The sequence below is a fragment of the Theropithecus gelada genome, chromosome 6, assembly GCF_003255815.1.
Source record: "Theropithecus gelada isolate Dixy chromosome 6, Tgel_1.0, whole genome shotgun sequence".
Taxonomy (NCBI): Eukaryota; Metazoa; Chordata; class Mammalia; order Primates; family Cercopithecidae; genus Theropithecus; species Theropithecus gelada.
In genome coordinates this window covers 17,531,446-17,552,309 of record NC_037673.1, presented here as the reverse complement: position 1 = coordinate 17,552,309, position 20,864 = coordinate 17,531,446, and the positions used below count along the sequence as shown (strand labels likewise).

Below are 20,864 nucleotides of genomic sequence, written 5' to 3'. Positions count from 1 at the left end.
TCATTATTAAAAGACATGATACACATACAAAATGTAATGGTGTTATTTTGTTACTATAGATCTCACACCACACATCTGATAGGAATAAATTTCCAAAATACGTAAGAAACTCAAACAACTCAATAGGAAGAAAACAAAAATCCAAAATAAAAATGGCCAAAAGACCTAAAGAGACATTTATGAAAAAAAGACAGAAAGGTATGGCCAGTAGGTGTATAGAAAAATGCTCCACATCACTAATCATCACAGAAATGCAAATTACAACCAAAATAAAATATTACCTCACACCCATTAGAATAACTGTTACGGAAACATCAAGAGATAACAATTGTAGATGAAGATATGAAGAAAAGGGAAACCCCTTGCCCTGTTGGTGAGAAGACAAATTAGTACAACCACTACAAAAATTAGTACGGCAGTTCCTCCAAAAACTAAAAATAGAGCCACAATATGTTCCACCAATGCCACACGGCTAAATATATATGTAGAGGAAATAAAATTAGTATACTGAAGAGCTCTCTGTACCCTCATGTCTACTGCAGCACTATTTACAATAGCTAAGATATAAAATCAACGTAAGTGTCCAAAAATACATGATTGGATAAAGAAGATGTGATATGTATACACAACAAAATACATCTCCAGGTTCATCTATGTGTTCTTATATTTTAAGGCTACTTAAGGAACAGCCTAAAAAGATAAGGACACATAGATGAATCTGGAGATCATTATGCTATGTGAAATACACAAGGCAGAGAAAGACAAATACTACTTGACCTCAATCTTATGTACAATCTAAAAAAGTTGATCTTATAGAAGTAGACAGCAGCATGGCAGTTACCATGGGCTGGGGTTGCAGAGGCAGGGTATTTGAAGAGACAGTCAAAACATACAAAATTTCAGTCACATGGGAGGAATAAGTTCCAGAGATCTATTTTACAGCGTGGTGACTCCACCTAACAATATATCATGCTCTTGAAAAATGCTAAGAGTGAATGTGAAGTGTTCTTAACAAAACTACAATAACTATGTAAAAATTAGCTAGATTTTGCCATCGTAAAATGTATATAATACATCATGTTGTACATAAGAAGTATATACAATATGAAGTAGACAAGATTTATCAGTAAATACAGAGATCCATGGTTGGAAGTGGTTGGTGTTGAGAGAAGGAATAGAGAAGCTAGAGACAAAAGATTTTTAGAGAAGTGAAACTATTTCATAGGACACTATGGTTGTGGATGCCTGTCATGATGCATCTGTCCAAACCCACAGAATGTACAACAAAAACATAGTGAACCCTAACATAAGCTACAGACTTTGAGTGATAATAATAGGTCAATGTAGGTTCAATGATTGTAACTCACATACAGTCTGGGATAGGGAGTTGATACCGGAGGGAGGCTATGCATATGTGGGGGAAAGGATATGGGGAACTCTCTAATTTTTGACCAATTTCTCATAAAACTAAAACTTTTCTATAAAATGAGCACAAAAGTCCTAGCTAAAGCCACCAGGCAAGAGGAAGAAATAAAAGGTATTAACACTGGAAAAGAGCAAATCAGACTATCTCTGTTGCCCAGTGATCTGGTGGTATATGTAGTATACCTTAAACACTCCTACAAAAGACAGCCAGACCTTATAGGTAAATTCAGTAAAATCTCAGGTTACAAAAGTCTTGCACACAAATTAATAGCATGCTATAAACCAACAACAACCAAGATGAGAATTAAATCAAAAACTCAATCCCTTTTCTAGTAGTTACATATGTATATGGGAATATACTTTAAAAAGGTGAAAGATCCCAACAAAGAGAACCACAAAGCACTGCTGAAAGAAATAATCGATGGTATAAACAAACAGAAATACTTTCCATGCCCGTGGATTAGAAAAACCAGTATTGTTTAAAAAAACAACCCTGCAGCCCAAAGCAAACTACAGATTCGATGCAGTTTCTCCCCAAATACCAACATCATTTTATGCAGAGTTAGAAAAAAAATTCTAAAGTTCATACGAAGCCAAAACCAGCTAGAATAGCCAAGCCATCCTAAGGAAAAGGAATAAATATGCAGGCATCATATTACCGGACTTCAAATTGAGGAGAGAAGTCATTTCTCTTACTGTCTCCTGTCTCTGAAGAGGAGGAGGAAGGAAAAGTTGAAAAACAACAGGAATGAAGTCAATGGCAAGACCAGCTGGTGCCACTGATGACCAGGCCTGACGTTAAAAGATTAACCCCGCCCCACTCTAACCACATGTGCTCTCAATCTATCACGACCCTTTCACGTGGAACCCCTTAGAGTTGTAAGCCCTTAAAAGGGCCAGGAAATCTGTCTTTGGGGAGCTCAGCTTTTGACACTGCTGACGCTCCCGGCTGAATAAAAAAAACCTCTTCCTTCTTTAATCCCGTGTCTGATGAGTTTTGTCTGTGGCTCGTCCTGCTACAAAAGTATCCCAAAAGGCTACAGTATGCCAAACAATGTGGTATTGGCATAAAAGTAGATCCATGGACCTATGAAATGAAATAGAGAAAACAAAAATAAAGCCAACTGATCTCAAACAAAGCATACAGAAACATCATTTGGGGAAAGAACACCCTATTGAATAAATGGTGATGGGAACACAATAGCCACACACAGAAGAACGAAACTGGATCCCTATCGTTCATCATCACAAAAATTTACTCAAGGTGAATTCAAGACTTAAATCTAGGTCCTGAAATAATAAAAACTCTAGAAGAAAACCCGGGAAAACACTTCTAGACATCAGGCTAGGCAAAAAACTTATAACAAAGACCCCAAAAGCAAATTCAACAAAAGCAAAAATAAATCAGTGGGAGCTAATGGAAAGAAAAAGCTTCCCCAAAGCAAAATAAATCATCAGAGTAAACAAAAAACCTACAGAATAGGAGCAACTATTTGCAAATTATGTATCTGACAAAGGACTAATAGATACAGAATCTACAAGAAATTGAAACGAATCATCAAAGAAAACACAAATAATCCCATTAAAAAGTGAGCAAATGACATGCATAGACGTTTCTCAAAAGAAGATACACAAATAACTAATAAACAGGGGAAAATTCTCCACATCTCTAATTATCAGGGAAATGCAAATTAAACCCACAATGAGAAACAGCTGAGTTTCTCACCCACCTTACCCCAGTCAGAATGGCTAATTATTCAATAGTCAATAATTATTGACTAAGTATTCAATAGTCAAAAAACAGTAGGTATTGGCGTAAATGTGGTGAAAAGGAAACGCTCAGGCATTGCTGTTGGAATGTCAATTAGTACATCCTCTGTGGAAAACAGTGCCGAGATTTCACAACAAACTCAAAGTAGATCTACCATTCCATCCAGCAATCCCACTACTGGGTACACACCTAAAAACAACAAGTCATTATATCAAAGAAACCTGCACACATATTTTTATCACAGCACAATTCACAATTGCAAAGATATAAAATCAACCTGGCCGGGCGCGGTGGCTCATGCCTGTAATCCCAGCACTTTGGGAGGCCGAGGCGGGAGGATCACGAGGTCAGGAGCTCGAGACCACCCTGGCTAACACGGTGAAATCCCGTCTCTACTAAAAATACAAAAAATTAGCCGGGCGTGATGGCGGGCGCCTGTAGTCCCAGCTACTCGGGAGGCTGAGGCAGGAGAATGGCGGGAACCCGGGAGGCGGAGCTTGCAGTGAGCCGAGACCGCGCCACTGCACTCCAGCCTGGGCGACAAAAAAACCCACCTAAGTGCCCATCCACTGATGAGTGGGTCCCAAGACCGCCATTCGGAAGCAGCTGTGGTCTGTGGCACTCACAGAAAGGAAGAGGGGCGAGTGAATGCAGTACCTTCAACTGAAATATCCATGTACTCACATTGAGACTATGTAGGAAATCAATCTGACCCATAGAGAATGAAGAAAAGCAGGGTGGAGAAACAGCCCAGCCTGGAGCAACACAGAGCCAAGGGAACCCGCACCCCCAGCCGAGGGAAGCAGTGAGTGATTGCATGCTCCCGGGAAACCACACTTCTCCTGTGGATCTTTGCGATCTGTGGATCAGGAGGTCCCCTTATAGGCCCATGACTCCAGGGCCTTGGGTCCGATACATTCAGCTGTGTGGAGTCTCCGCAGAGCAGCTGCTGGAACATGTACAGAGACCCAGGAGCTTTACATACTCTGGCCTTGGGATCCCTGGCAAGGGCATCTGCAGCTCAGGCAAGGCGGAAGGTCTGTGCATACCCCTAGGAAGGGGTTAAATCCTGGGGGCTGAGCAGCATCAATGTGCAGGCCCCATTTCCACGGCACTTCACAAGATAAGACCCTCTGGCTTGGAATTCCAGCCAGCCACAAGAAACAAGGTGGAGCCTGCCCGAGATAGGACAAAGACCCCAGGAAAGGGGCACACTCTATCTATGCTGTTTGGTCAGCTCAGCTGTTTCGGTCTGCGGGCTTTGGAGAGTCCAAATGGTCGGGATGAGGTAGGGTATCTCCAGCACAGCACAGCTGCTTTCCCAGAACGTGGCCAGACTGCTTCTTTAAGCAGGGCCCCAACCCACTGCTCCTTTTGGGGTGGGTACTCCCAGCCAGGGCCTCCAGTCACACCTGCCTGACAGAGTTCTAATTTCTCCCTGAGTCTAAGTGCCCATGGGGCAGGGCGTGCTGCCACCATGACTGTCCAGGCATCTCAGCTGGTCCAGTCTGTGGGCCTTGGAAAGCCCTAATGGATCAGGGGTTGAGGGAATCACCAATACAGCACAGCTGCTCTACCAAAAAGCAGTTAGATTCCTTAAGTATGTTCCTGATCCCATTCCTCCCGACTGCATGAGATTTTCCCAAGCAGTGTAACCAGCCACCTCCTACAGATGCATTCAAGCCAGCAACAAGTTTAGTACCCTCCTGGGTACTTCCAGAGGAAGAAGCAAGATGCCATCTGTGCTGTTTTGCAGCCTTCAAGGGTGATACTTCCAAGTATGGGAAAAACCCAGGTGACTACAGTCTGGAGCAGACACCCAGCAAACTGCAGCAGCCCTACAGAAGAGTGGCCAGAGTGAAAAAAAAAAAAAAAAAAAAAAAACAAAAAAACACCAAAAAAAAAAAAAAAAAAAAAAAAAAAAAACAGCAAACAACCACCACAACAAAACTAAAAACCCCATCTAAAGGTCAGCAACCTCAAAGCTTGAAGCCAGATAAATCCACAAAGATAAGAAAGAATTTGACAATGCTTTTTATTTTCTCTTACATTTCTTTCAGATGAAATTAAGCTTCACATTCACAGAATAACATGTCCTATCACATTCATATCACATTTTTGCATGTCTAACTTGATTTTTTCTCCTGAACTTTACTAAGTGATATTGATATTCATCAGTTTCAATTTTGAAAATAAAAGAAAAGAAATTCATGTTGCCTCTTTTAATTCTTTTTTTTCCCTTAAAATCTTTTATTATTATTATTATACTTTTAAGTTCTAGGGTACATGTGCACAATGTGCAGGTTTGTTACATATGTATCCATGTGCCATGTTGGTGTGCTGCACCCATTAACTCGTATGGAACCAAAAAAGAGCCCGCATTGCCAAGACAATCCTAAGTCAAAAGAACAAAGCTAGAGGCATCACCCTACCTGACTTCAAACTATACTACAAGGCTACAGTAACCAAAACAGCATGGTACTGGTACCAAAACAGAGATATAGACCAATAGAACAGAACAGAGCCCTCAGAAATAATACCACACATCTACAACCATCTGATCTTTGACAAACCTGACAAAAACAAGAAATGGGGAAAGGATTCCCTATTCAATAAATGGTGCTGGGAAAACTGGACAGCCATATGTAGAAAGCTGAAACTGGATCCCTTCCTTACACCTTATGCAAAAATTAATTCAAGATGGATTAAAGACTTAAATGTTAGACCTAAAGCAATAAAAACCCAAAAGAAAACTTAGGCAATACCATTCAGGACATAGGCATGGGTAAGGACTTCATGTCTAAAACACCAAAAGCAATGGTGACAAAAGCCAAAATTGACAAATAGGATGTAATTAAACTAAAGAGCTTCTACACAGCAAAAGAAACTACCATCAGAGTGAACAGGCAACCTACAGAATGGGAGAAAATTTTTGCAATCCACCTATCTGACAAAGAGCTAATATCTAGGATCTACAAAGAACTTAAACAAATTTACAAGAAAAAAAATCAAACAACCCCATCAAAACGTGGGCCTCTTTTAATTCTTAAAAAAAAAAAAAAGAAAAAGAAAGAAAGAATTAGCACAATAAAAACCCTGAAAACTCAAAAACCCAGAGGGTCCCTTTTCCTCCAAATGACCACAACATCTCTCCACCAAGGGCTCAGAAGTGGGCTGAGAATGAGATGGCTAAAATGACAGGATGTGGATAAAAATAAACTTCACTGACCTAAAAGATCATGTTGTAACCCAATGGAAAGAAGCTAAGAATCATGATAAAACAATGCAGACTTAGACTCTGACACAACAATAATGAGAGACTTTAACACCCCACTGACAATATTAGACAGATCGTCAAGACAGAAAATTAACAGATATTCAGGACCTGAACTCAGCTCTGGATCAAATGGACCTAACAGATATCTACAAAACTCTCCACCCAAAAACAATAGAATATACATTCTTCTCATCACCACACAGCAGTCACTCTAAAATTGATCACATAATTGGAAGTAAAACACTTTTCACCAAATGCAAAAGAAGTGAAATTATAACAGTCTCTTGGACAACAGCACAATCAAATTAGAACTCAAGATTAAGAAATTCACTCAAAACCATACAACTACACGGAAACTGAACAACCTGCACTGGAATGACTTTTGGGTAAATAATGAAATTAAGGCAGAAATCAAGAAGTTCTTTGAAACTAATGAGAATGAAGATAAAATGTACCAGAATCTCTGGGACGCAGCTAAAGCAGTGTTAAGAGGGAAATTTGTTGCACTAAACACCCACATCAAAAAGTTAGAAAGAACTTGTTAAAAACCTAACATCACAACTAAAAATCTAGAGGACAGGAGCAAACAAATGCCAAAGCTAACAGAAGATTATAAATAACCAAGATCACAGCTGAACTAAGGAGATAGAGACATTTTTTAAAAACCCTTCAAAAAATCAATGAGTTCAGTAGCGGGTGTTTTGAAAAAATTAATAAAATAGATAAACTTCTATCCAGGCTAATAAAAAAGAAAAAAGAGGAGATTAAAATAAACACAATCAGGTGGGTGTGGTGACTCACGCCTGTAATCCCAGCACTTTGGGAGGCCGAGGGGGGTCGATCACAAGGTCAAGAGATCAAGCCCACCCTGATCAAAATGATGAAACTCCATCTCTACTAAAAATACAAAAATTAGCTGGACATGGTGACGCATGCCTGTAGTCCCAGCTACTCAGGAGGGTGAGGCAGGAGAATCGCTTGAACCCAGGAGGCGAAGGTTGCAGTGAGCCGAGATAGTGCCACTGCACTCCAGCATGGTGATAGAGACTCCGTCTCAAAAAAAAAAAAAAAAAAAAACCACAATCAGAAACATGGGGGATATCACCACTAACCCCAGGGAAATACACACAACCATCAGAGACTATAAACAACACCTCTATGCACACAAACTAGAAAATTAGAAGAAATACATAAATTCCTGGACATGAATACCCTACCAAGACTGATCCAGGAAGAAATCAAATTCTCAAATAGACCAATAATAAGTTCTAAAATTGAAGCAGTAATTAATAGCCTACCAATCAAAAAAAGCCCAGGACCAGAGGATTCACAGCTAAATTCTATCAGAGGTTAATTAAAAAAAAGAGGGAGCTGGTACCATTCCTACTGAAACTATTCCAAAATACTAGGCCAGCATCATTCTGATACCAAAACCTGGCAGAGATAACAACAATAAAAGAAAACCTGAGGCTAATATCCTTGATAAACATTGATGCAAAATTCCTCAACAAAATACTGGCAAATCAAATCCAGCAGCACATCAAAAAGCTTATCCACCACAATCAAGTAGGCTTCATCCCCATGATGCAAGGCTTGTTCAACATACACACATCAATAAATGTGATTCATCACATAAACAGAACTAAAGACAAAAACCACATGATTATCTCAATAGATATAGAAAAGACCTTTCATAAAATTAAACATCACTTCATGTTAAAAACTCTCAATAAACTAGGTATTGAAGGAACATACCTCAAAATAATAAGGGTCAGATATGATAAATCCACAGCCAATATCATACTGAATGGTCAAGGGCTGGAAGCATTTCCTTTGCAAACTGTCACAAAACAAGGTTGCCCTTTCTCACCACTCCTATTCAACATAGTACTGGAAGTCTTAGCCAGAGTAATCATACAAAAGAAATAAAGGGCCTCCAAATTGTTAAAGAGGAAGTTAAACTGTCACTGTCTCCAATGGTATGATTGCATACCTAGAAAATCCTAAAGACTCATGTAAAAAGCCCTTAGATCTGTTAAACGAATTCAGTAAAGTTTAAGGATACAAAATCAATGTATACAAATCAGTAGCACTGCTATAAACCAACAGTGACCAAGCCAAGAATCAAATCAAGAACTCAACCCCTTTTATAATAGCTGCAAAAAATAAAGTACTTAGGAATATACCTATCCAAGGATGTGAAAGACCTCTACAAGGAAGAGTGCAAAATACGGCTGAAAGAAATCATAGATGAAAGAAACAAATGTAAGAACATCCCATGCTCATGGATAGGTAGAATCAATATTGTAAAAATGACCATACTGCCAAAAGCGATCTACAAATTCAATGCAATTTCCATCAATATTCCATTATCATTCTTCACAGAACTAGAAAAAAGCTATTCTAAAATTTATATGGAAGTATAAAAGAGCCTGCATAGCCAAAGTAAGGCTGAGTACAAAGAAGGAATATGGAGGCATTACATTACCCAACTTCAAATTATACTGCAAGGTTAAAGGTACCAAAACAGCATTCTACTGGTATAAAAATAGGCATATAGACCAATGGAACAAAATACATAACCCAGAAATAAAGCCAAATACAGCCAACTGATCTTCGACAAAGCAAACAAAAATATAAAGGAGCGAAAGGACACCCTATTCAACCAGTAGTGCCGAGATAATTGGCAAGCTTTATATAGAAGGATGAAAGTGGATCCTCAACACTCACCTTATACAAAAATCAACTCAAGATGGATCAAATACTTTAAATCTGATACCTGAAACCATAAAAGTTCTAGAAGGTAACATCAGAAAAACTCTTCTAGACATTAGCTTAGGCAAAGAGTTAATGACCAAGAACCCAAAAGTAAATGCAAGAAAAACAAAGATAAATAGATGGGACTTAATTAAACTAAAAAGCTTCTGCACAACAAAAATCTTAATAATAATCAGCAGAGTAAACAAACAACCTATAGAGTGGGAGAAAATATTCACATACTATGTATCTTACAAAGGACTAATGTTGAGAATCTACAAGGAACTCAAACAAAGCTGCAAGGAAAAGAACAAATAATCCCATCAAAAAGTGGGCTAAAACATAAATAGGCAATTTTCAAAAGAAGATATGCAAATGTCCAGCAAACACATGAAAAAATATTCAATAATGATCAGAGAAATGTAAATCAAAAGCACAATGCAATGCCACCTTACTTCTGCAAGAATGGCCATGATTAAAAAATCAAAAAATAATAGATGGTATGGTGGATGAGGTGAGGAACACTTTTACACTGCTGGTGGGAATGTAAACTAGCACAACCACTATGGAAAACAGTGTGGAGATTCCCTAAAGAACTAAAAGGAGATCTACCATTTGATCCACCAATCCCACTACTGGGTATCGGCTCAGAGAAAAATAAGTCATTATATGAAAAAAACACTTGCACACACATGTTTATAGCAGCACAATTCACAATTGCAAAAATATGAAACCAGGCTGGGCGCGGTGGCTCATGCCTGTAATCCCAGCACTTTGGGAGGCCGAGGTGGGTGGATCATGAGGTCAGGAGATCAAGACCATCCTGGCTAACATGGTGAAACTCCGTCTCTACTAAAAGATACAACAAATTAGATGACATGGTGGCAAGCACCTGTAGTCCCAGCTACTCCAGAGGCTGAAGCAGAAGAATAGCGTGAACCTGGGAGGCGGAGCTCGCAGTGAGCCGAGATCGCTCCACTGCACTCCAGCCTGGGTGACAGAGTGAGACTCCATCTCAAAAAAAGAAAAGGAAAGAGAGAAACCAGCCAATGCCCATCAATCAGGTCGATAAAGAAAATGTTTTATATATATACATATATATAAAAAATATATATGTATATACACACACACACACACACACCACTAAATACAACTCAGCCAAAAATAGGAAAGAAATAATGGTATTCCCAGCAACCTGGATGGAATTGGAGACCACTATGTTAAGTGAAGTAACTCAAGAATGGAAAATCAAACATTATATGTTCTCACTTATAAACGGGAGCTGAGCTATGACAACACAAAAACATAAGAATGTTACAATGAAACTTGTGGACTTGGGTGGAAGGGTGGAAGGGGGTGAGGAATAAAAGGCTACACATTGGGTACAGTGTACACTGCTCAGGTGACAGCCATACCAAAATTTCCGAAATTCTGTGCATTAAATAACTTATCCATGTAACCAAACACTACCTGCTCCCCAAAAACTACTGAAATAATACTAATAATAAACAAACAAAAAGAAAACAGGAACATATACACCATGGACTGCTACTCAGCCATAAACAGGAATGAAACTATGTCATTTCAGCAACTTGGATGGAACTGGAGGTCATTATTCTCTGTAAAGTAACTCAGGAATCTACAAGCAAATAGTGCACCATCTCACCTAGAAGTGAAAGCTAAGCTATGGGTCCACAAAGGCATGCAGTATAGTATACTAAACATCAGAGACTCAGAAGTGGGGAGGGTGAGAGGAGGGTGACGGAGGAGAAACTGCCCGTTGAGTAAAATGTAAACTAACTGGGTGATGAGTGCACTCAAATCCCAGACTTCAACACTATACAATTCATTTATGGAACCAAAGACAACTTGTACTCCTAAAGCTATTGAAACACACTTAAAAAAATTTAACAACAAAAAAATAATAAGAAGCTCGAATTTTAAAACACTCATATGAACTTATTTTGTAAGTACTGATATCATGGAATCTCTTGTTCTGTGTGCCGTACCTACATGGAATTGAGCATTAATGTCTACTACAGGTATCACAAAAGTCTTTTAACGGTGTATTTGAAGAGAATTCACAACTACACAATTTATCTATGGCACCTAAAACCACAGGTACCCCTACAAATATTGAAATAACAAAATACATTCAATGTTTTCTTAGCTCAGCTGTGACCTCGGGTCAGCAGGTCAGTGAGGTCAAGGCTGGCTTCTCAGGACCTCATGGCATTCCCATCATGGGCAATGGCAGGGTAGCTCAGCTCAGGCTCCCTTCCCCCTTCAAAGGGGAAAAGGAGCTTGAGGGGGCTGAGGGGAAAACCAGTGACAGTCACATGTGATTCTTTTCTCAGGAAAGCTTTGGCTTATCCGGAGTCAAATCTGCTGGAGGCTACAAGAAGATTTTCATGAGTGTCACTTTTGGGGAGAAAATGTCACAGGAGAATCCCTGACAGAGAAGTGACCATTTCAAATTTTCCAATTTCCATACCCCCTCCAACCCCCTCCCGACACACTTCATTCTCAAAGGAACTGATAAAATCTCACGATCTCAGGCCTTGGTGTTTGGGAGCAGATGTGTACGTTGGCTAACTTTCGACTTTGCTAAAAATTTTTTTCCACTGTCAATATTTCCATGACGATGGAAAAATGTAAACTTTCAGATTATCTTTCACACCTAGAACTTTGGGTGACCCACCCACCTACCATTCCTCCCACAAGGCACATGCCAGAGGTTTGCCCCTCCCTTGGGTGTGTGCAGAACGCGGGGACTTGATTGGATTTTCACAACCCTGATGAGCTTGAGGATCTAGTGAAGCAGGGAGTACAATGGAGGGTAGCTGGGTGGGTTTAATGCAATCATCTGAGCCCCTTATAAGAGGCAGGGCTTTACTGAGACCAGAGATCTCCAGTCAGAAAGAGACTGCCTGCGAGGGAGATTCCTGGCCGCTGCTGTGAAGACCAAAAAAACCCAGGACCCTGTGGGGAGACTAAACAGCCCAGCCTCTGCCCCACAGACCTGAGAGCTGGTAAGTCTGGGGCTGGGTTTGCAGGGACTAAGTGTGTAGGAGGGTGATGCGCATGGATCTCAACTCACAGGTTCTCTGAATCCTGAATCCACAGCACCACTGCCCTCGCTCTCTGACGCCAGCACCGCCTGCAGCAGGTCAGGCTCGGCCCAAAGTTAAGGGGAGAGGCTACAGCCCAGGCCATGGCGCGCACCAAGCAGACCGCCCGGAAAGCCACCAACTGGCAGGCCCCCAGGAAGCCCCTGGCCACCAAAGCCCCAGGCAAGAGGTTGCCGCCTAGAGGAGGGATCAAGAAGCCTCACCGCTATAGGCCTGGCACCCAGGCGCTGCGCGAAATCAGAAAGTACCAGAAATCCACGCAGCTGCTCCTGCGCAAGCTGCCTTTCCAGCGCCTGGTGCGCGAGATCGCCCAGGCCATCAGCCCGGACCTGCGCTTCCAGAGCGCGGCCATTGGCGCCCTGCAGGAGGCCAGCGAGGCCTACCTGGTGAGCCTCTTTGAAGATACCAACCTGTGTGCCATCCATGCCAGACGTGTCACAATTATGCCCAGAGACATGCAGCTGGCCCGCCGCATCCGCAGAGAGGGTGCTTAAGAGCCCAAAGGTAGCTAAGCATAGGATTGGGAGTGGAAACAGGCAGAAATCAGGTCTTGGTGGTGTTTCTGTGTGCTTTTGTCAATGTCTAATCTACCTTGAGGGTCATAAGGCACTAGTAGTATCAAGTGGGAAGTTTCAGTGAGCGAGTTTCAGCACTTCAACTCTACATCAATTTGCAAGAAACCTGTTCATTTTCACTGGACTACGCCTGTGTTTAGACTACTTCAAACCAAATAAATCTCTTCCTGATGGCAACTCGGTGATGTTTGTTTAACTTGATCAGTAGATGAGATCCACACTTTGACTTTTCCCGTATGCAGCTCTGTGTTTGCAATGTTCCCTGTGTCCTGGGCTGTTCCTACTAGTTTGCTATGAACACACATTCAACTCCACTTCCTAAAATACGAACAGACTCTCTATCCACAAGGCACTTCACATTATGGGAGGCAGTGTGACTGTGTTTGTGGGTAGGAAAGGGAAAGAGGAAGCCTTTAGAAGTCTGATGCTGTCCATCTCTGGCAGTTCAGCGTCCTAGAACGTGGTCACATCCATGGCCATGACTGGAATGACCCAGGTCTCGGTAGGGGAGGTAGTAGGAGAGGCCCTAGAAGTCTATGAGATGTAAGGAGACACACCCCCACTGCAGCCAAACCGTTTGAGGCAGGCAGACTGTACGATCAAGTTTAAGGAACACTTTTATTTATTTATTATTTTTATTTTATTTTATTTTTTATTTTATTTTATTTTATTTTGGAGACACAGTCTGGCTCTGTCGTCCAGGCTGGAGTGCAGTGGCAAGATCTTGGCTCACTGCAAGCTCCGCCTCCCGGGTTCATGCCATTCTCCTGCCTCAGCCTCCTGAGTAGCTGGGACTATAGGCAAGTGCCACCACTCCCGGCTAATTTTTTTGTGTTTTTAGTAGGGACGGGTTTCACCGTGTTAGCCAGGATGGTCTAGATCTCCTGACCTCGTGATGCACCCACCTGGGCTCCTAAAGTGCTGGGATTACAGGCGGGAGGCACTGCGCCCGGTCTATTTTTTTTTCCTTTTTGTTTTGAGATGGAGTCTCGCTCTGTCTCAGTTCACTGCAACCTCCAACTCCCTGGTTCAAGCGATTCTCTTGTCTCAGCCTCCTGAGTAGCTGGGATTACAGGCAAGCGCCACCAGGCACAGCTAATTTTTGTATTTTTAGTAAAGGCACAGTTTCACTATGTTGGCCAAGATGGTCTCAATCTCCTGACCTCGTGATCTGCCCACCTTGGCCTCCCAAAGTGCTGGGATTACAGGTGAGAGTCACCACCCCCGCCCAATTTTTTTTTTTTTTTGTTTTTTTTTTTTTTTTTTTGAGATGTAGTCTCGCTCTGTAGCCAGGTTGGAGTGCAGTGGCATGATTTCGGGCCACTGCAACCTCCGACTCCCTGGTTCAAGTCATTCTCCTGCCTCAGCCACCCAAGTAGCTGGGATGACAGGCAAGTACTACCATATACAGCTAATTTGTTGTAGTTTTAGTAGAGACGGGGTTTTACCATGTTGGCCAAGATGGTCTTGATCTCCTGACCTCATGATCTGCCCACCTTGGCCTTCCAAAGTACTGGGATTACAGAGGGCCACATTTTCAACAAGTACCAAAAAATTATGTGATCTTAGACTCAAGGCCAGAAAAGAAATCCTGGGGGGAAAAGTACTTGCTCCATGTTCCCTATGACAGAAGACTTTGTGGGCCAGAGCTTCAGTGTCTCAATCTACCCTGAATTTACCCACAATTTTAATATCTTCTTCAAACCCTTAAATTGGCCACATCTGGATGAAGGAAGCAACCTATATCATAATCATTTTGGCTAAATATTTGGATCATTTCTGACATCTGAGTTTTTTTCTACATCTTCCTATTTGGAAGAATAAACTTGTATATTTTATTTTGGGGGGCAAAGGCAGGCAGAGAAGATGTTAAGGTTATTCCAGAGTGATCCTAAATTATTGAAAATAACTGTGAAGTCGTAGGCCATAGACAGTGGGTCATACCTGTAATCCCAGCACTTTGGTGGCTCTCTTGAGGTCAGCGGGTCAAGACCAGCTTAGCCAACATGGTGAAACTCCATCTCTACTAAAAATACAAAAATTAGCCAGTGTAATGGCACATGCCTGTAATCCCAGCTATTCTGGAGGCTGAGGCAGGAGAATTGTTTGAACCTGGAAGGCAGAGGATACAGTGAACTAAGATCATGCCACTGTATGCCAGCCTGGGCAACCCAGCAAGACTCCATTAAAAAAAAAAAAAAAGAAAGGAGGGAGGGAGGGAGGGAAGGAAGGAAGGAAGGAAGGAAGGAAGGAAGGAAGGAAGGAAGGAAGGAAGGAAGGCAGGCAGGCGAGAGAGAGAGAGAGAGAGAGAAAGAGAAAAAAGCTGTGAAATGCTGTCCCTTCATTTGTTAGTCATCTCCTTACTACCTCACGAGTTCCAACCAGAGGCCACGTTTTTCTAGGCGGTCTCCAAATGTCCATTATGAGGTAGACTTTAATAATGGCAATGAAGCTCCAGGAAAACTTACATTGTTATTAACATGTAATACAACCAGCCATGAAAGCTGTCAAAGATTTTTCCTGGAAAGATAGGAATAAATGTGCGCACCACCATGCTGGGTTAATTTTTGTATTTTTAAAAGTAGAGACAAGGTTTCACCATTTTGGCCAGGCTGGTCTTGAACTGCTGACTTCAAGTGATCTGCCCCCCTTGGATTCCCAAAGTGAAGGGATTACAAGCATGAGCCACTGCGCCCAGACTGCAATTTATATATTACATGTATATGTATACATAGGTCACAGAGAAGCACCAAAAGACACAGAAAATTATGTCATGCACAAAGATATAAATCACATTTAGGGAAAATTATGTTGCAAAATGGCATGAAAAGTACTTCAGAAGGTAAAGCAAACACTCAAATATCTGACTTTTATACAGCTTTTGTTTATTCAAAAATAGTTGGTAGAAGATATGAAATTACTGTCCAGGCACAGTGGCTCATGCCTGTAATCTCAGCTTTTTGGGAGGCCGAGGTGGGTGGATCTCCTGAGGTCAGGAGTTCGAGACCAGCCTGGACAACATGGTGAAACCCCTCCTTTCCAGTAACACATATTTACATTGGAACCTTTGTAAGTCACACAGGGCCTTTCCTTTTCAATATTTACTAGTACTGAAGGCATGATCGGTCACTTATAAGCAGAAACAAATGGCAACTCAAACAGGGAGAACCATCCAAAACTTGAAAATTAACCCCTGAAATAAAACAAACACAGATACATAAACTTCTCATAAAAATTGATTACCATATACAGGTATCTCTCACTATATTCTAAAAAGGCACTGAATTTATCTGAACTTTATATACTCCTCATTTTTCTCTTAAGTTCTAGTGGGTCTTTACCTAGAGAGATAGACACTCTAGAGAGAGGACTGAGTTAATGACTTCTTAAATGAATAGAGAAAAAAAGGCCATATGCCCCCAAAATATGCAAGATAATCAAGGCATAAAGAAAAAAATTAGATGTTGATTTATGTTTATTTTTATCTAAGGACAAAGAATTAAATTAACTAATATTTATATACAAAACGACTATATTCCATAAATAAAGCTTATAAATAACAAGATATATATGTTGAGCTATTCAAAAATGTTTTACTGGCCGGGCATGGTGGCTCATGCCTGTAATCCCAGCACTTTGGGAGGTTGAGGTAGGCAGATGACTTGAGCCCAGGAGTTCGAGATGAGCCCGGACAACAGGGCGACACCTCTTCTCTACAAAAAATACGTAAATTAGCCAGGGGTGGTGTATGTGACAGTGGTGTCAGCTACTTGGGAGGCTGAGGTGGGAGGATCCCTTGAGCCCAGGAGGCAGAGGTTGCAGTGAGCAGAGATCTTGCTACTACACTCCAGCCTAGGTCATACAGCAACAACCTATCTCATTTTATGGTACCTAAAACAATTTGGTACTGCTAAAGCTATTCAAATAATGAAGTGTTTTCAATATTTACTTCGCTAAGCTGTGACCTCAGTTCAGCAGTTCAGTGAGGTCGGGGCTGACTTCTCAGGACCTCATGGCGTTTTCATCCTGGGCAACAACAGGATAGCTCAGTTCAGGCATCAAATCCACGTTCAAAGTGGAAAAGAAGACAAGGGAGGCATCAGTGACACTCACATGTCTGTGTTTTCTTAGAAAAGCTTTGCCTTCCCCAGGAGGCTACCAGCAGATTTGCGGGAGCATCACTTTTGAAGAGAAAAATGCCCCAGGAGAATCCTTCATAGTGGAGTGGCCATTTCAGGTTTCCACATTCCCCTTTCCTGTTCACTTCATCCTCGTGGGACCTGATGAAGACCTCATGATCTGAAGCCTTGGTGTTTTTCCGCAGACGTGTAAGTTGTGTAACATGCAACTTTATCTTTTGTTTTTGTTTTTGTTTTTGAGATGGAGTCTCACTTTGGCACCAGGCTAGAGTACAGTGGCGTGATCTCGGCTCACTGCAACTTCCGCACCCCAGGTTCAAGTGATTCTCCTGCCTCAGCCTCCCGACTAGCTGTACTTACAGGCGCATGCCACCACGCCTGGCTAATTTTTTATATTTTTAGTAAAGACGGGGTTTCACCGTGTTAGCCAGGATGGTTTCAATCTCTTCACCTCATGAACTGCCCGCCTCGGCCTCCCAAAGTGCTGGGATTAGAGGTGTGAGCCCCCACGCCTGGCCTAACATGCAACTTTAAGGAACTATTTCCTTGATGCAAATAAAATGTAAACTTTCAGAATCCATTTGGCACCCAAAACCTTAAGTGACACCTCTCATTTACCATCCCTCCCACAATGCACAATCCAGAGGTGTTTCCCTCTAGTGGGAGAGGAAGAACCCAGGGGCTTAATGAGCTTTCACAGCCCTGATTAGGTTAAGCATCTGCTGAAGCACAGAATGCGGTGGAAGGTAGCTGGGTGGGTCTAATCCAATCATCCAAGCCTCCTATAAATGACTGAATTGGGCTGAGATCACAGAGATCTCCAGCCAGAGCAAGACTGCCTGGGAGAAAGATTCTCCACTGTTGTGTGCAAACCTAGGAATCCCAAGGCCAGTCAAAGAGACTGAATATAGGGACCTCAGACCCACTGATCAGTGAGCTGGTAAGTCTGGGACTGGGTGGGAAGGGGCTAAGTGTATAGGAGCATCTTCTGCATAGATCCCAACACAGAGCCTCTCTGAATCCTGCCCACAGTTCCAATACGATTGCTGTCAGCTACCAGCGCTGCCTCCAGTTCACCAGGCTGGGCCCAACGACAAGGGAGAGGCCACAGTCCTACACCATGGCTCACAGCAAACAGACCGACTGCAAAGCCTCCGCCTGGCATGCCCCCAGGAAGCCCCTGGCCAACAAAGCTGCCGGCAAGAGAGTCCTGGCTACCCAAGGGATCAAGAAGCATCACCACCACAGGCTTGGCACCCTGGCCCTGTGCAAAATCAGAAAGTACCAGAAGTCCACGCAGCTGCTTCTGCCCAAGCTGCCCTACCAGCGCCTGGTGCGCGAGATCGCCCAGGCCATCCACCCAGACCTGCGCTTCCAGAGTGTGGCCATTGGTGATTTCAGGGGAGCAACGAGGCCTACCTGGTCCCCCTCTTTAAACACACCAACCCATGTGTTAATCATGCCTGTCGCGTCACAGTTACGCCCAGAGACATGCAGCTGGCCCACCGCCTCAGCAGAGACGGTGCCGAAGAGCCCAGGCTCCTGGGAAACACTGCACTCTAGATGGCTTCATTTCCGTTTGGTTGTGTTTTTCATCCTCTCTGTGTTAATCATAGTTCTGATATTAGTGGTTCTCTTCACTTTTGGTTTTATGTCCCTCACTAGGTCCAAAAGTAGCCCTGCATATGATCAGGAGTAACAACAGAGGCAGATATAATGGGTACGACTGTGTTTCTGTTTTCTTTTCTCTGTAAACTTTCCATCTACATTGAGGGTCTAATGCATTCATGTCAACGGGGAATTTCTCACTGAACGCCTTTCAACAGTTCAAATCAGGAACAGTTGTGAAAAAATTTGTTCATTAATATTTTTGAAAACCAAATAAAGTTCTTATTGGTGGCAAATAGACAATGTCTCCTGCATTTGATCAAACAGCACATGAGATCCATACTTTGACTTTTCCTATATGCAGCTCCGTGTTCTCAGTGTTCCCTGTCTCCTGGGCTGTTCCTGAATGTATCTTTGCTGTGAACATACATTACATCGTACTTTCTAACATGTGAATAGAGTCTCTATACGCAAGTCATTTCACATTATGGGAGGCAAAAACCAGTGTGGGTCTGTTTGTGGGTGGGAAAGGGAGAGAGGCACCCATCAGAAGTCCGATGCAGTCCATTACCAGCAGCTTAGTGTCCTAGAACGTGGTCCCAGCCGTGGCCAGGGCTGGAATGATACAGGTCTTGGTTGGGGGAGTGGTAGGCGAGGTCCTGGGCGTGTTTGAGATATTCGGAGACATGCCCCACTGCAGCCCAAGCATTGGAGTGAGACCTTTCTCACAGGACAACCCAGTGGCCATTTTCCAAACACCTACTACAAAACAAAGTCATCTTCCTCTGTGCCCCAGTCCAGAAAGAAAGGCCTGATCTTAGAGGAGAAAGTGCTGGTTCGTCTTTCTATGACAGGGCCCTCTGCAGGCTGGAGCTTCAGTATCTCAACCCATCCTGGACTTACCCATGACTTAATATCTTTCTTACAGCTTACATTGGTCTCACTCAGATGAAGGCAGCAGCCTGTTTAATAATGTCGTCCAATCACATCTGTATCTCAGACGGGGCACAATGGCTTATTTTTATCATCAGAGAGCATTTTGGGAGATCGTGGTTGGTGGATCGCTTCAACTCAGGCATTCCAGACCAGCCTGGGCAACATCTCAAAACCTCCTCTCTACAATTACAGCGGGAAAAAAAAGCTAAATGTGGTGGTTGGCACCTGCTGTTTCAGCTACTCCAGAGGCTGAGGTAGGAGGATCTCTTGAGCTCTGGAAGTGGAGATTACAGTGAGCCGAGATGGAGCCACTGCCCTCCTACCTGGCTGGCAGAGTGAGATCCTGGCTCAAGAAAATAACAGTCATCAGCATCATATCTCTGAGGTCCATGTATGAGCAGGCATTGTTCTAGGGTTTCCTAGTTGGAAGAAAGAAGGTACATGGGCCTTGAGCATCCTGTTTACCGGGAGTTGTTTTCAGACAGAAGAAAGAAACCCTTTTAAGAGACTGTGCTGGATTCATACCAAACCCTGAAGTTGATATAACTTAGGATTTTTGCTCATATGTGATTTTAAGGAGATACAACGAAGTCTTCCCTTACAATACTCTGTCCTGAAAGTCCTGGGCTTGCTAAGAGTACTGGAGTAGTTGCCTTTATAAACATTTAGCACTTTTCCATAACTTTTCCTGGGGAATCAAGCACCTCTTTTCCACCTTGTAAAAATAAAAAAGAAATTAAAAAACAGTTTTCTTCTCAAAAATGACTCTTTTTACTTTCCTACCAAGACTGTTTCATGTAGGGAGTGATGTTTGATGATATCAGATGGTAACACACTCTAGGAGCCTAAAACTAAGAGAAGCACAGACCCCAGATACCCTGTCTAATCTGGGCACTCCTTTCCATGCCTTCATTTCCAAGGAATTGACCCCAGTGTAAACTAGGTTAATGGCTGAAATAACATGTTTATTTCTATTTTGTGTTCCTCTAAAACAGAAATACATATGATGACAATACATTTTCATACTAGATAAAATTCAGTTGTTACTTTATTTTCCAAATTATTATATAAGAATACAAAAATTAAAAATAAAATTCCTTCTCAGTGTAGGATTTGACCGTTAAATATTTTGTGTAATTGAACATTATTTGTAATTATACTGACATCTAATTGATCCAGTACCCTGAATATAAGATAGATGGTAACAAATGTATAACCACAATAAAATGGAGTTCCAGTATCAGG

The 20,864-nt window shown here is 42.2% G+C and overlaps 1 protein-coding gene across 1 annotated transcript; it reads left to right on the top strand.

Annotated features, from left to right (window-relative positions):
• Positions 1-12,348: 12,348 nt before the first annotated feature.
• LOC112626389 (histone H3.3 type 2) lies at positions 12,349-12,947 on the top strand. The gene has a single exon (XM_025388437.1). It carries the CDS (start codon positions 12,445-12,447, stop codon positions 12,853-12,855), a length of 411 nt encoding a protein of 136 aa, XP_025244222.1. The 5' UTR covers positions 12,349-12,444; the 3' UTR covers positions 12,856-12,947.
• Positions 12,948-20,864: the final 7,917 nt, after the last annotated feature.